Below are 13,572 nucleotides of genomic sequence, written 5' to 3' on the forward strand. Positions count from 1 at the left end.
CTGAACTCTGAGCCGGCTGCAGACAGTCGGGATGCGCTGAACTGAAGCTGAGCTGCAACCTCAAACACCGAACTCCCTCTCCAAAGTGCGCAAAACTCTGAACGGCTCCCAGCTGATTGGCTACCTGAGCGTTCCCCTCATCCGCTGCCATCCGATCCTCTCTCTCTCTCTTCCTCTCCCCCACACACACACACACACACACACACACACACACACACACACACACACACACACACACACTCTCTCTCTCTCTCTCTCCTGCGCTCAGTCGCGCACCGCCGCGTCTCCTCTCTGATCTCCAAACTTTGTTTTTTTTTATTCGCTCTCCGGTCCGCGCTGTGGATGAACGAGCCTCTTTAACATATTCAGACCAACGTCATCTGCTGAAGGTGGATCATGCCGTGCAGCCTTTTCTATAAAACCCCCCGCAGCTCGCTCACTGCGGAGGAATAGTCACCGGTTTTGGCGGAGAAGGAGAGAAAGGAACTTTGCTTTAAAGCACGCGGATTCCTGTCACCGGGAGCTGGTCGGAGGTAAGTCTGCTGTTTGAGTCTCGTTCCGGACAGAAGCCCCTCTTTTTATTCCCCACTTTTTTTTGCGTTCATCCCGCTTGCTTCCTCACATCTCATCTCTAGTTTACTTTGGCATGCCTGTTAATCCGCTCCATACTGAAGACTACTGTATTCAAATCCCCCTTTCTTCTGCTGCTTTTTTAAAAACCTGATTTATTGCCATTGCTCTATAAACCTCGGGCCGCCCGGGGGGGTGGCTGAGCCCCCTGAACTGTACCTATAAAGGCGCATAACCTAATAGACAAGCCGGCGCATGTAAACCTGTAAAACTATTTGGAATAGTTGACAGCTACTCCTCATTTTGAAGGAGCAGCGGAATGAAGGGGAGTTTCCTCACAGGAGAGAAGCACGTTTCTCATGTAGTTCATCCAGAGTCAAATATGAGTCTGTGCAGGCGCATCCATCCGGTCTGATGACTGTTTTATATCCTTTGGAGGCGCGTCTGTCAGCGGAGCACTTAACACACTTAATATCATATATATTTAAATAATTCAATGCTTAAAATCTTCAAATTTCATCATAACACTGACGACTTTCTCTGATTTGGGTGGCGACAGTAATAGGGAGAAGGGAAATAATAACAAACTATAATAAAACCATTCCAGAAGTGACCACATATTAACCCAGTGCATACAGAGGCCGGGGTCCAGTCTGTCTGATTACTGTTATTATTATCCTCTAACTTGCTGTAATAACAGCTTATAGCGGCTCTCAGCCATTGGCTGCCTCCAGAGATGAGTTCAGGAAGAGTTTAGATTCACTCTTTCCCTCTTTGCTTTTTCTAGTGGAGCAGAGGGTAAACCCACCCAGACCGAGCTAACACACCTTCCTTTTTATTTGGACAGAGGGAGAAAAAGAAAAAGAAGCGGATAAACTGGACGGAGGAGATTTACGCACCGTCGCCGGACAGAGTTTAGAGCCGGACACAAGCGCCTTTACGCACAGACACAGGTGGATGCTGGGAAGCGGACCAGCTCGGAGGAGATGTTACCACTGGCCCAGTTTGGGGTGCTGTCGGCCCTGGCCACCGCGCTCACCTCTGTCCTGTCCGCACTCTTGCTGCTGGCGCTGACCCGGCAGCTGTGGAGCCTCCGCTGGAGTCTGACCCGGGACAAAGAGAGCAGCCTGCCGCTGCCGAAGGGCTCCATGGGCTGGCCGCTGGTCGGAGAAACTTTCCACTGGCTGTTCCAGGTGAGAGAGTCTGGACTGCTAGTTTTTGATTTTTTACAAGCGTTCCAAAATACAGGTTAGCCTCCTGCGCGCGCATGTCTGTAGCTCTTTATGTTGATGGATTTCTGTTCCCATGCCGCTGCACTTTTTCAATTTAAAGAAGATATACACCAGAGGGCTGCGGGGTGTTTTAATAATCTGATTATTAATGATGTATCAGGAAGCGCGCGGGAAGCTTTGAAAAGCTCCGCAGATTCTTGTGCAGGCTGAGTTCTGTTGTTAATGCGACATGTGCGGACTTGATGCTTGGTGTGTAATTCCTTCGTGTGGAGCAAAAACAGACGTTTTCTGTTCAATTCTTCCACCTCTCTCTCCCTCCCTCGCTCACTGTGTGTCTCTTCAACAGTGAGGAATGCACGCTCTCATCCCCTCATCTCTCTGTCCTTCCAACTATCCATTCGCTCCACACTGGGCGCCTCCTTACAGCACATGTGATGTGTGTGGTTGGTGTTTTCTTGAGTGTTTTTTCCTCCACTGATTTTTCACATTATTTTTAATTCTCTACCCCCGAATGTCCCATTTCAACTGGGCAGAGTATTTCTAAAAACATTTGTATCAAGCAAAGGGGGGCTAACAGATGGAGGAAAAAAAAAAAAAAAAATCTCTGCACTATGGCCAGAAGTATGTGGACACCCGAAGAAACAGCAAATGCATCAATCAACCGTGGCAATCATGAAATACTAGATTTTTTTGTCACTTAAGAAGTAGTTCATGTGAACATAGGGGAATATTCCAGGTCCCGCCCCTCACCCCCACAATGTGAAGAAATCTTGGATTAGCACCAAAAACAAAAGATAAGGTGATTCCTTGTGTCTTGGCCCATGGAAAAACTTTTCAACAAATGTCACTCTGTCACAACTCTGGAAATGCACCTTGGAATGTTGTTATGCAATAAAGTATTTTATAGCTTGACAACTTTTCATTCATTCTTAAGTGTGACAAACTTGTAATCTAAATTTCTTCCTCACACCACAGGGTTCAAACTTCCACATCTCGCGCAGGGAGCGTCATGGCAACGTGTTTAAGACCCACCTGCTAGGGAAGCCCGTCATCCGGGTGACGGGCGCGGAGAACATCCGCAAGATCCTGCTGGGCGAGCACAGCCTGGTGTGCACCCAGTGGCCCCAGAGCACCCGCATCATCCTGGGACCCAACACCCTGGTCAACTCCATCGGAGACCTGCACAAGAGGAAGAGAAAAGTAAGAAAATATATCAGTGTAGGTCAACAGGCAAAGCAAGAGATCACTTGTTTCAGTAATTATCTTTATTTATTTTCCAGACATGTATTAAATGTATTATACAAATAGTCTGCTCATGTGTCTCATTTTAATTTTACCAAACCTACCCAGTGTGTACGTTCTATCATACTCTAGTATCCTATCCTATCCTCTACACCCTGTCCTGTCTTATCTCCTACATCTTTCCTTTACCTCTATCCTGTTCTAACCTACCCCACCCCATCCTCCTCTTTAGTGAGTATCTACTGAAAGGTGTTGACTGTAGTGTACAAGGTTATAACTTTTTATGACTCCTCTCCCTTTGTTTCCTTAACCCTTTCAAGATCCTGGCCAAAGTATTTAGCCGTGGGGCCCTGGAGTCCTACCTGCCCCGGCTGCAGGACGTCGTCAAGTCTGAAATCGCCAAGTGGTGCTTGGAGCCAGGTGCCATCGACGTTTACAGTGCCGCCAGGTCCCTGACGTTCCGTATCGCCATCAGGGTCCTGCTTGGTCTGCAGCTAGAGGAGGAGCGGATAGTCTACCTGGCCCAAATTTTCGAGCAGCTGATGAACAACCTCTTTTCGCTCCCCATAGATGCTCCGCTCACTGGGTTACGCAAGGTGAGACAGCATGAAAAAATCAGTGCAAACCTGATAAGTTCATCCATTCTGTTGGAGGTGTCAGACCTTTCTGGCATTACAGGGCCAATTTCAACATGCAGTAGCTATTACAAATGTTATGAAACGGTATATTTCTCCAAAATAATCTGTCTGTACTGCTTTGAAGGAATTGAAGGTGAATGTGCAAAATTAGTTTCAGGTTTTGAGTGATCTGGAGAACACTCACACACAAATACCAGGTTACTGCAAATGGAAAATAAACTGCCTGTAATAATGTAATTTGTTGTCGGAATACAAACGCAAATGTCATGGATGGAGGTAGGGGTGGGAAATCTGATGGTTTTAAATCGAGATCTAAGGTATCCAGGATCTACTTTTCAGGTGAATCGGTGAGATTGTGGAATTTAAAGGTCCAGTGTGTAACATTTAGGAGGATTTATTGGCAGAAATGGAATAGATTTTCATAACTATGTTTTCATTAGTGTATAAGCACCTGAAAATAAGAATCGTGTTTTAGTTACCCTATAATTGGCTGTGTTTATCTACAGACGCCACAAGTTGTCTTCCATGGAGTCCGCCATGTTTAACTGCTATGTTTCTACAGTAGTCCAGAACAGGTGGTGTTTTTAGTGCATTTCGCTGCCACTGTAGTTTCTCTTGGGTGTTTGGAAGGTGAGGGTGAAGCGAGGGAGTTGCAATCTGCTACTACACCACTAGATGACAATAAATCCCACACACTGGATCTTTAATGTCTTCAAGCTTCAGTTTATAAGCTTTACCATAACGTCATTTAGTAGCATATCTGCACTACGTGAACAAAGAAATAGAACGATGTAACCAACCAGATGGCTATGCTAATCGGACAAATTACTTCAGGTGAATCTTCCTTGGGTGACGCATTGTAAACAATGTGGTTAAGATCTGAGTACTTGAAAAGTGTTCTTATATGATTCTGTTATCTTATGGCTTCTGTTTACAACTTCATATCAAACTAACAAACTATTTTGAAACCTGTGTTGTAGCTTTAATGCAATATTGTGTTTACCAGTGCAAATGGGAATATTCATGAACTATTTCAAGTCTGGCTATAGTCTACAGGGCATTTCAAAATGGAGAAAAAAAGATCAAGAGCAATTTAGTTTCTATATTTTGACTGTGATTAAATAGGCCATAATATTTTTTGGGCCAGATCGCCCTCCACTAGATGAGGGTTACTTTTCGGTGGGTTGTGGTGTTGTGAACTTTCTTTTGCTGTTGATTGGAAACTAGTAGTTTAATGGAAGTTATATACGTTGATAAATGCTCCCAATCCTCAATAAGTACTTCTAATTTTAAGTTTGGATTTTACAAATAGTGAAGATTAAAATCAGTTTAATCGTTTGGAATAAAGACCCCCAATATTATGAAACAACTCGTCTCCAACTTTATATATATCAAATGAACGGTTACTACTAAATAATGATGAACTAATTATAACATTTTGGTTCTCTGTCCAGGGGATAAAAGCCAGAGAAATCTTGCATGCCAACATGGAGAAAATCATTGAGGAAAAGATGCAGCGGCAGCAGACGGAGGACGAATATCACGATGCCTTCGACTACATGCTGTTCAGCTCCAAGGAGCACGGCCATCAGCTCAGCATCCAGGAGCTCAAGGTACCAGAGTGAAGAACACAATGTGACTTAATGTCGGACATTTATGACATTAGTTACAATAGTATCAGACTACACAACATCCAGATACGGACATACGTTGAATTCTGACCAGTTTTAGCTTGTGGTTTTCGTGACTTGTGTGATCAGGCAGAAGGAGCCAGAGATAGACCAGTTGTGGCCTCATGCTATGCTACTATTACTCACCACAATGCTCATTTTTGCTCCAGCTAGTCTGTCAGATCAGGCAATTATAGCATTGTGTAGCCTAGTCCCATGTAAACATTCTAGAGATGTTTTTAGAGGTCTACGCTCTTAGGACGAGCGAGTACACCATTATCTCTAACTGTTCAACCAACTAAATTATCTATTTGTATCGGCAGGGCTTAAAGTAAACATGGGTGGTGCTAACATTGATATAAATTGATCAGAATTTGCTTTATTTGTTAGAAAACTATTTACAGACAGCCTTGGAGCTTCAGAGCAATGTTTTTGATCACTTGATAGTTGAGTAAGAGAACTACTTACACAACAATTAAAAAAAGTTTTAAGTATTATGTATTAAATATGTATATTGACACATTGTACTCTGGTGATACATTATCTGTACCGATACTGTATATTAAAATTACAAAAAGGTAAATCTAAGCAGAAACCCATTAAAGTTACCATTACTTGGCTCATTAAACAGAATAGTTCTGCCACAGTAAAAGCATAGAAAATCCTCCAGTATTTCTTGCAGAGTGATATTCTTCAGCCTAGTTGATCACATCTATTCAAGAGACACTTCATTTTGAGTTTGAAGCAAATTAATTTAGTCCTTAATTAAGATTACATTATATCATTCCATCTATCCACCTCCATCCTTGCAGGAAACAGCAGTAGAGTTGATATTCGCCGCTCACTCCACCACAGCCAGCGCATCCACATCGCTGGTTCTGCAGCTTCTTCGCCATCCAGCAGTGGTTGAGAGAGCCAGAATGGAGCTGGAGGCCGAGGGCCTCGGCCATGAATCCAATAGCAGTCACAGCCCATCTGGTGTCACCACGGAGAAAGAGGAGGAGGATGCTAACACGGAGACAACCTACCTGCTGAATGGAGGCTGTCAGAATCACCAGAATCACAGTGGTGGTTTTCCACAGTCCCAGTCTCATATACCCTACCTGAGCCTGGACAAGCTGAGCCAGCTGCGCTACATCGACTTTGTTGTGAAAGAGGTGCTCCGCTTCTTGCCGCCAGTCTCCGGTGGTTACCGAACAGCCCTACAGACATTTGAATTAGACGTAAGTTCAAGTTTGTGGTAGAATTACACCTTTCACATGCAGGCCTTTGGTTTGGGTTAGTTTTCTTTTTCCTGTGATGAATGGCCATAGGACCTCACATATATTCTTTAGCTACAAAAGGTATTTAAATCTAAGCTTCTTTCTGGAGCCATTGGCACCAACATTCAATAACCATACTGGGAGAAATCTACAGGAGAACAGACACTACAAAGACCCTCCTTTAAACCAACGAGTACTAGGTCAGACTCCAATGCAGTGACATTTGATGTTTTAAAGACAAAAACAACTTAATTTCCTTGACAAAACCTGTGTAACAATTTCTAATCACTTCTATTAAAGCTGTCTAAAGGAATTGTGGGAAATCTAGGAATGCACTAACTGAAGTAGATAGATGATTTGAATTCTCTGAGAGCAAGTCCCACCAGTAGGGGTTGCGATATGACGCGCATGTACCATTTTTCCTAGGGTGACAAAGTCATAACCCGCCTTAATCTTGGTCTGATTGGCCAGTACTCGTTGGCTAGTCCAAGTCATGTGACTCGAGTCCACACCTCTGCTTATTAAGGCTCTGTGGCTAATGTTGCAAATCTCTGAACAGGACTGATTTATGGTCATATTACATTATATGTGATTTTAGAGATTCATTTTCGGGGGGTTTATGATGCTTAGAAAATTTCCCTAACTGTTTTACAGATGCTTATTTTCCACTGATCGGAACCAAAAAGCATTTTTCCCATACTCTGTTTCATACAACGAACACAGAAGTTGCAATACCCCGAGAGTCCACTACGCCACATTTGCTTCATAGCACAGGTCTATTCCTGGGGGCTTGGTGCTGCTGCTATTAATTTCCTGTAGTTTGTTCAGGTCCTCCTTATGGAGAATAAACCTGATAAACATGAGTGAAGCAGTTTGAGTTTAAAGCTGGTTTACCGTGAGGTCTTGAATTCACTCTTCATGCTGGAGGAAAACTAAATCTTGCTTCAATTGAATTCCATTTGTTGTGTAGCACGCCTGGCTACGCTGTAACGGACCAAAACTTACTCACATACAGAGTTGTGTGGGCTGTGCTCACAAACTGCCCTCTCATGGACTCATCTCATGGCCTTAACTAGCCCTTTGCTACCCTCAGTGTGCCTCCAATTTGCTGCGTTTTTTGTGAAAGGACAATTGGAGTTTAAAACGATTGCAGAGGAATTCCCAGAATACTACTGTAATTCAATTCAATTTTATTTGTATAGCGCCAATTCATAACAGAAGTTATCTCAGGATACTTTTCAAATAGAGCAGGTCTAGACCGAACTCCTTATAACATTATTTACAGAGACCCAACAATTCCCACCATGAGCAAGCACTTCGCGACGGCGGCAAAGAACTTCCTTTTAAGAGGCAGAAACCTTGGACAGACCCCTTGGCTCTAGGTGGGTGGTCATCTGCCTCGACCAATGCACATGACGCCATTTATGCGTCTTGTTCTCAGGGAATAGATAATTGGGGTTAAAACATTTTTTTTGTCTTAATTTATTGATTTATGTCCTAATTTCACAGGGCTACCAGATCCCCAAAGGCTGGAGTGTAATGTACAGCATCCGGGACACCCATGAGACTGCAGCGGTGTTCCAGAGCCCGGAGCTGTTTGACCCAGACCGGTTTGGTCCAGACCGGGAGGAGAGTCGGTCGTCCCGGTTTAGCTACGTGCCATTCGGTGGTGGCGTGCGGAGCTGCATTGGAAAAGAACTGGCACAGATCATCCTAAAGACTCTGGCTGTGGAGCTGATTGGGACTTGCAAATGGACTCTGGCCACAGAGAACTTTCCCAAGATGCAGACAGTCCCAATAGTGCACCCGGTAAACGGGCTACATGTGCATTTCACATACAACTACCCACTTTAGATACAAATACAGACTGACAGACTTTCCAAAAAACAAGAGGCAATTTAACCTTCAGCCTGCTTCTGGAAAAACTCTAAGCCCAAGATAGGAGACACAAAAACCTCACTGGGCCTGATGGTGCTGTTCAGACCCCATTTCATTTCCACAGACATGAAAAAGGGGTTTACATTGCTGGTTTGGAGCACTTCTGGAACACATCTCTTCAGTGGTTTGGTCCAAACCTAAGAAAACCACCTTCTGTTTTAGCACAAGTACATTTTTAATCACCTGACATTCTCACCTGCAGCAGTTTTTATTGTTCCCCAGCTTTTGCTACCCTTTACATGCATTTTTAAGTTATTTTTGTATTGAAGTATAGTGCATATCAGCGAGAAAAGTAAGTCTGTGAGTAAGTATTTTCCTTGCTTATTTTCAAACAGAAGATCCAGGTATCCCCTGCTGAAGTGCCCGCTGAATGGACTGCATGTACACTTCAATTACAACAGCGAAAGTTTATAGTCAGAGTGGTTTACGTACAATTAAACCCTCTCACCTTCACCTTCAGAAATTTCATATTTTGTTGCCTTTCAGTAGTATTCCTGATGTGCATCAGTGGGAGTGCGAGCCACACTACCTTTCTTTGCTCATGTTCAGCTGGAGAAGTCGGATTTGACCTGCACACAGCAAGTGCCTCGTGAACAGACTTCAGGTTTATTTGAACTAAAATCAATCAAAATCCAAAATCTACATCACATTTACTGTAGATAACAGGAGTTTTCCCATGTATCCATAGATCTATGTTCTTGGCTGTGAAAAAGCTCCAAGTCCAGGGACAAATATGCAACGCAAAACTGTCAGCGGTGGTTTGCACCATTTTATTGTGATACACACTTACATCAAGTGGTTAATAGATGATGAAATCCAATTAGCTTTGGGGCTTTTATCTTTTGTACCTCTTAGTAGCTTTGCCTTAGCCTTTTTGAAAACTGACAAAAATGTAATTCTTCCAGTCCAGTGACGGCAGGATATGGGGACCTCACCTTCAATTACGGTACAGAATTAACATTTACAGACATGGCTTACAGACTCTGTGTTCATTTGTTGTTCCTTCCTTCAGTTGGCTCCATTTACATCTTATAACCCCTGAACCACCTGTGAGCAAGGCCTGCTAGCTCCATGGAAATATTGCCTGTGGAGAAACAAAAAGATAAAAGCTCTTCATTCAATGTAAAAAAAAGGGTGACTGTTCTTATTAGAACCTGCTTCTGTAATGGAAAAATATCTGAAATATTTTGGAAAATATTTCAAGACCCATGTTGGTTAAAGGAGGGACTAGACTCAGGTTTCCTTGCAATGATCTCCACCACTAAATCACTTTGACTGATAGAACTTGCACTTGACTTTGACACATAAATCCCACAACCAGGAACTACCCGAACATAAAGGTCAAAATACATTCAAACTGTTCTGTTAAATATGAATGTAATATATATATCCTTAACAGTGCTATTATGTGTGTATCAAATGAAGTAGCATTATGAATAAGCTGTATTTAAAATGCAGATGTATAATTTCTGTTTTAACTTTTACTCTGTAACAATATTTGCTGTAATTATGAATAGATAGAGACACTAACCTGTAATGTAAAGGACTGTCCATAAAACCTTGTTTTACTGCTAGAACATAGAAATCTTTCATTGTTTAGAGCAGAATATATTTAGAGTAACGTTATTATTATGATTATTATTATGATTATTGTTATTATTATTGGTCTAATTTTAGGACTGTTTCTGTGTTGGTCTTGAAGCCTAATAGACGCGCTGTGAAATCTTATGTACGGATGGATTCGTGGAAGGAGATAGCACTTTCTCCGCTTTAAGGAGTCTGTATATATTTGTCCTGTTTATGCATTCATTGAGTGTGTCAGATGTAGCTGCTGTACAGTTAATGTAAAGAGTAAATTAGAAGATGTTAAACAAAAACAGCTGTTTCAGGAGTTGTCATGTCTTGCTTTCAACAATGACTATAATATGTTCAATATGTTTGACCAAAATTTATAATTCAATAATTGCGCAACATTTTTATAATTCATGATTTTCTGTATTAAGGAACATAAAATCCTGACATGGTATTTTTTAAATTAATATTGTTGGATTAATTTAGTTTGGTATAGGGGTGAATCAGGGGGTGGCTTCTGGGGCTCAAGCCACAAATGTTTTTCTCAAATGGCCCAAATATTTTAGGCCTTTAAAATAAGTTCAGCTTTGTGTCATTTCGCTTCAGTCTCACTGACTGGACCGAAATCAATGAAGCAAAAGTTTTATGATTGGGCAAATATCACCATATATAGAGCGGCCCTAACATTGTCATGAGGGGTTGTTGTCTTGTATGTGGTGTTTCATTCAGTTGTGTCGCCTCAGTGAGCAAGCTTGCTACCTAGCTAATTAGCTTATGGATATAATTAAGCTAAACATTCATTCTGTGAACTCCAATTCATCAAAAATAGGTTATAATAATATACAATAGTTACAATAATAGACCATTTTTGCTACTTTTGAGGTACTAGGAGTTACAATTAGTTATCCTCAACATTTCCTGTGTTATTGTTTCTGAATTATGAAGACAGTTGGAGAACAATTAGATTCAAAATAGTATATACATTCTGGGGGAGCATGACTAAGTCATACGCAGTCATTTCCACAGCAAAAACTGAACTCATTCAAGTTTGCAATACACTCTCAACACATCAAAAAAGCAGAGCAAACACCTCTTTCTACATCTGCTCAAGAATGTTCAAGAACGGCAGAGATGTTATGTTTTTACTTTCATTTGGTATGGAAACTCACTCTACTACAATACCCATGAGCCTCAGTGGCTGTTACTACAGAGAAGAAGCCAGTTAATGGTGGGAATTGGAGCTGAAAAAAAAATCTAAATGCTTTGTTATTGCAACTGGGAACCAAACACGGTAATGGTAAATGGTAAATGGATCTGTACTTGTATAGTGCCTTTCTAGTCTTCTGACCACTCAAAGCGCTTTTACACTATGTGAGACATTCACCCTTTCACACACATTCACACACTGATGCATGGCATCGGGAGCAATTTGGGGTTCAGCTCAAGGATGCTTTGACATGTGACAGGAGGAGCTGGGGATTGAACCACCAACCTTCCAACTGGGGGATGACCCGCTCTGCCTCTGAGCCATAGCCGCCCCCCGTACCATAGTCACTGAATTTATCCAAAACTGACTTAGAATCAGGACTCTACAAAGTGCAATACATTGGATACTTTCAGCTGCTGTTGTAGTAACAGTAGTACTAGAAGTATCCAGTTTATTGCAAACCAATAAGAATCCAACTTCATATCTTGACCTTATACAGACAGTGAGGTTACCACTGAGGCCACTGCTGAGGTCATTGCTGAGGTCACCAGGCATTTCCACCCTCCACCTGACCGCCTTCATTGACAGGCAGAGAATGGGGCGAAGCTATGTGGCAGAAAATTAATGGGACACAAACAGCCTGGCCTAATTATGTCCGCTGCAGGGCCCCGTAGCTCTGCCAAGGTCGTTATCTGATGGACGCTCAGTCACTTTGAACTCGGCGACGTTTTGAACCAGAGTTCACTCCAGTGCCATCGGCTGTGCAGGTCACGGACCGGTCAGCTGATGGGTGCATGGGAAGCAAAGAGGGGACAACACAACAGTCGTTGCTGTGCATTATACAACTGACGCACAATGAAACAAAGTTTAACAGCTCGCTAGTTCACTAGCCAAAGTGCTAACATACAGATTGATGAACAATTTTGTAACCATAATGCAATGAACAAAAGATGTTTAGCAGCTATTCAGAGCTGGAGAAAAGTTTGCACATAGTGGTGAAACATCTCCAGGAAGATCATGTTAAAATTTTGAAACACATTCCTGTTTACAAAGTTTACAACAAATCCTCCGCTAGAGGGAGCTGCTACTTGAATGTGAACATATGTCTTTTTGGGGCACTTGCTGACATGACTGATGCTTTGTCTTGGGAGGACAGTCTTTAAGATGAACTGGCCATTGTATTTCTGAGTCACAGTTTGATGTTGTTGAGTACATTTAAACTGTCGTCGTGGGCTAGTGGGCAGAAAACCTGATGCTGTCTAGTGTTGGTGAGGTGATGGTAATGAAATACTCAACACAAGATCTTTCTTGGTCTCTAGTTCCTGACAATATACAAGCAACCAACCCCATCTCTGATACTGTCAGACTTTTCAAGTGATGACTGAAAAATGGAACCACTGTTGGATTGATTTGATCTGATCAATCAAATAATTGCATGGTGACTGATTAGCTCAAACAAAGAGGGGAGTAAAATCACCCACTCAAGAGTGACTGGTGAGAGTTAGGGTTCATCAGTCCAAAAACACTTTGGCAGGGTCTTGTCGATGCTGTGCTGTGATGGCAACAAACCACAGTCCTGAGCACCGCAACTGGATGGTGCTCCACTGTGTTCACCAGCTAGTCTTCAAGCGTGTCTTTCTGCTGTTTGTTGCTGAGCAGGTAGTGGCCTTTTACAGCTTTTACTATAAAAACGATGCTTTGAGCACATAGAGTGAACCAAAACGGTAAAGTTGAGGCCAGACAGATAAACAATGCAGAAGTGCCAACTGCAGTTTCTCAAACGGCCACTCGAGGCTGGTTGCAGAAGTCAGTCAATCTCAGGCCCCATATTGAAATGTTCAACTTTACAGCAGCAACATGTTTACATCCTGGTCCAAATAACGGTTTTGGTCTCTATAGCCAATTTCTCCATTCATGACAACTGTACAGAAGGTGAATTTGAATACAACTCACCCATTCAAATTATATTAAGGCTTAAAGTTAATAATAATTAGGGCCGCATTGAGTGAAAGGTGGGTGCCGTCGCAGGTGGCTGTTTTCAGAAACGAGGCTTCACTCAGTCTGGCTAAGCGCCACCCAAGCTCCATGTCTTTGCCTGTTTTTGGATTAGCCAGGAGCCGGCGGGGTCAGGATTGCCAAGATGGTGATGGCCAGAAGTAACCACACTGAGCTTCACAACAGCTCTTCAGAAACCTATGGCTGGTGTCACCCATACTCTGACCCTAAACCAATAAAGCTAAG

General features: G+C 42.6%; 1 protein-coding gene across 1 annotated transcript; it reads left to right on the top strand.

Annotated features, from left to right (window-relative positions):
- Positions 1 to 319: 319 nt before the first annotated feature.
- On the top strand, positions 320 to 10,429 carry LOC127373567 (cytochrome P450 26B1). The gene is made up of 7 exons (XM_051418174.1): positions 320 to 533; positions 1,418 to 1,763; positions 2,778 to 3,002; positions 3,365 to 3,640; positions 5,137 to 5,295; positions 6,165 to 6,575; positions 8,124 to 10,429. Exons 2-7 carry the CDS (start codon positions 1,557 to 1,559, stop codon positions 8,466 to 8,468), a joined length of 1,623 nt encoding a protein of 540 aa, XP_051274134.1. The 5' UTR covers positions 320 to 533; positions 1,418 to 1,556; the 3' UTR covers positions 8,469 to 10,429.
- The last annotated feature ends 3,143 nt before the right edge of the window (positions 10,430 to 13,572 follow it).

The sequence above is a fragment of the Dicentrarchus labrax genome, unplaced genomic scaffold (assembly GCF_905237075.1).
Source record: "Dicentrarchus labrax unplaced genomic scaffold, dlabrax2021, whole genome shotgun sequence".
Lineage (NCBI taxonomy): Eukaryota > Metazoa > Chordata > Actinopteri > Moronidae > Dicentrarchus > Dicentrarchus labrax.

Coding starts and splice junctions, on each gene's coding strand:
- LOC127373567 (XM_051418174.1), top strand. CDS start 1,557: ATGTTACCACTGGCCCAGTTTGGGGTGCTGTCGGCCCTGGCCACCGCG. Junction 1,764..2,777: donor CTTTCCACTGGCTGTTCCAG/GTGAGAGAGTCT, acceptor CTCACACCACAG/GGTTCAAACTTCCACATCTC. Junction 3,003..3,364: donor TGCACAAGAGGAAGAGAAAA/GTAAGAAAATAT, acceptor AACCCTTTCAAG/ATCCTGGCCAAAGTATTTAG.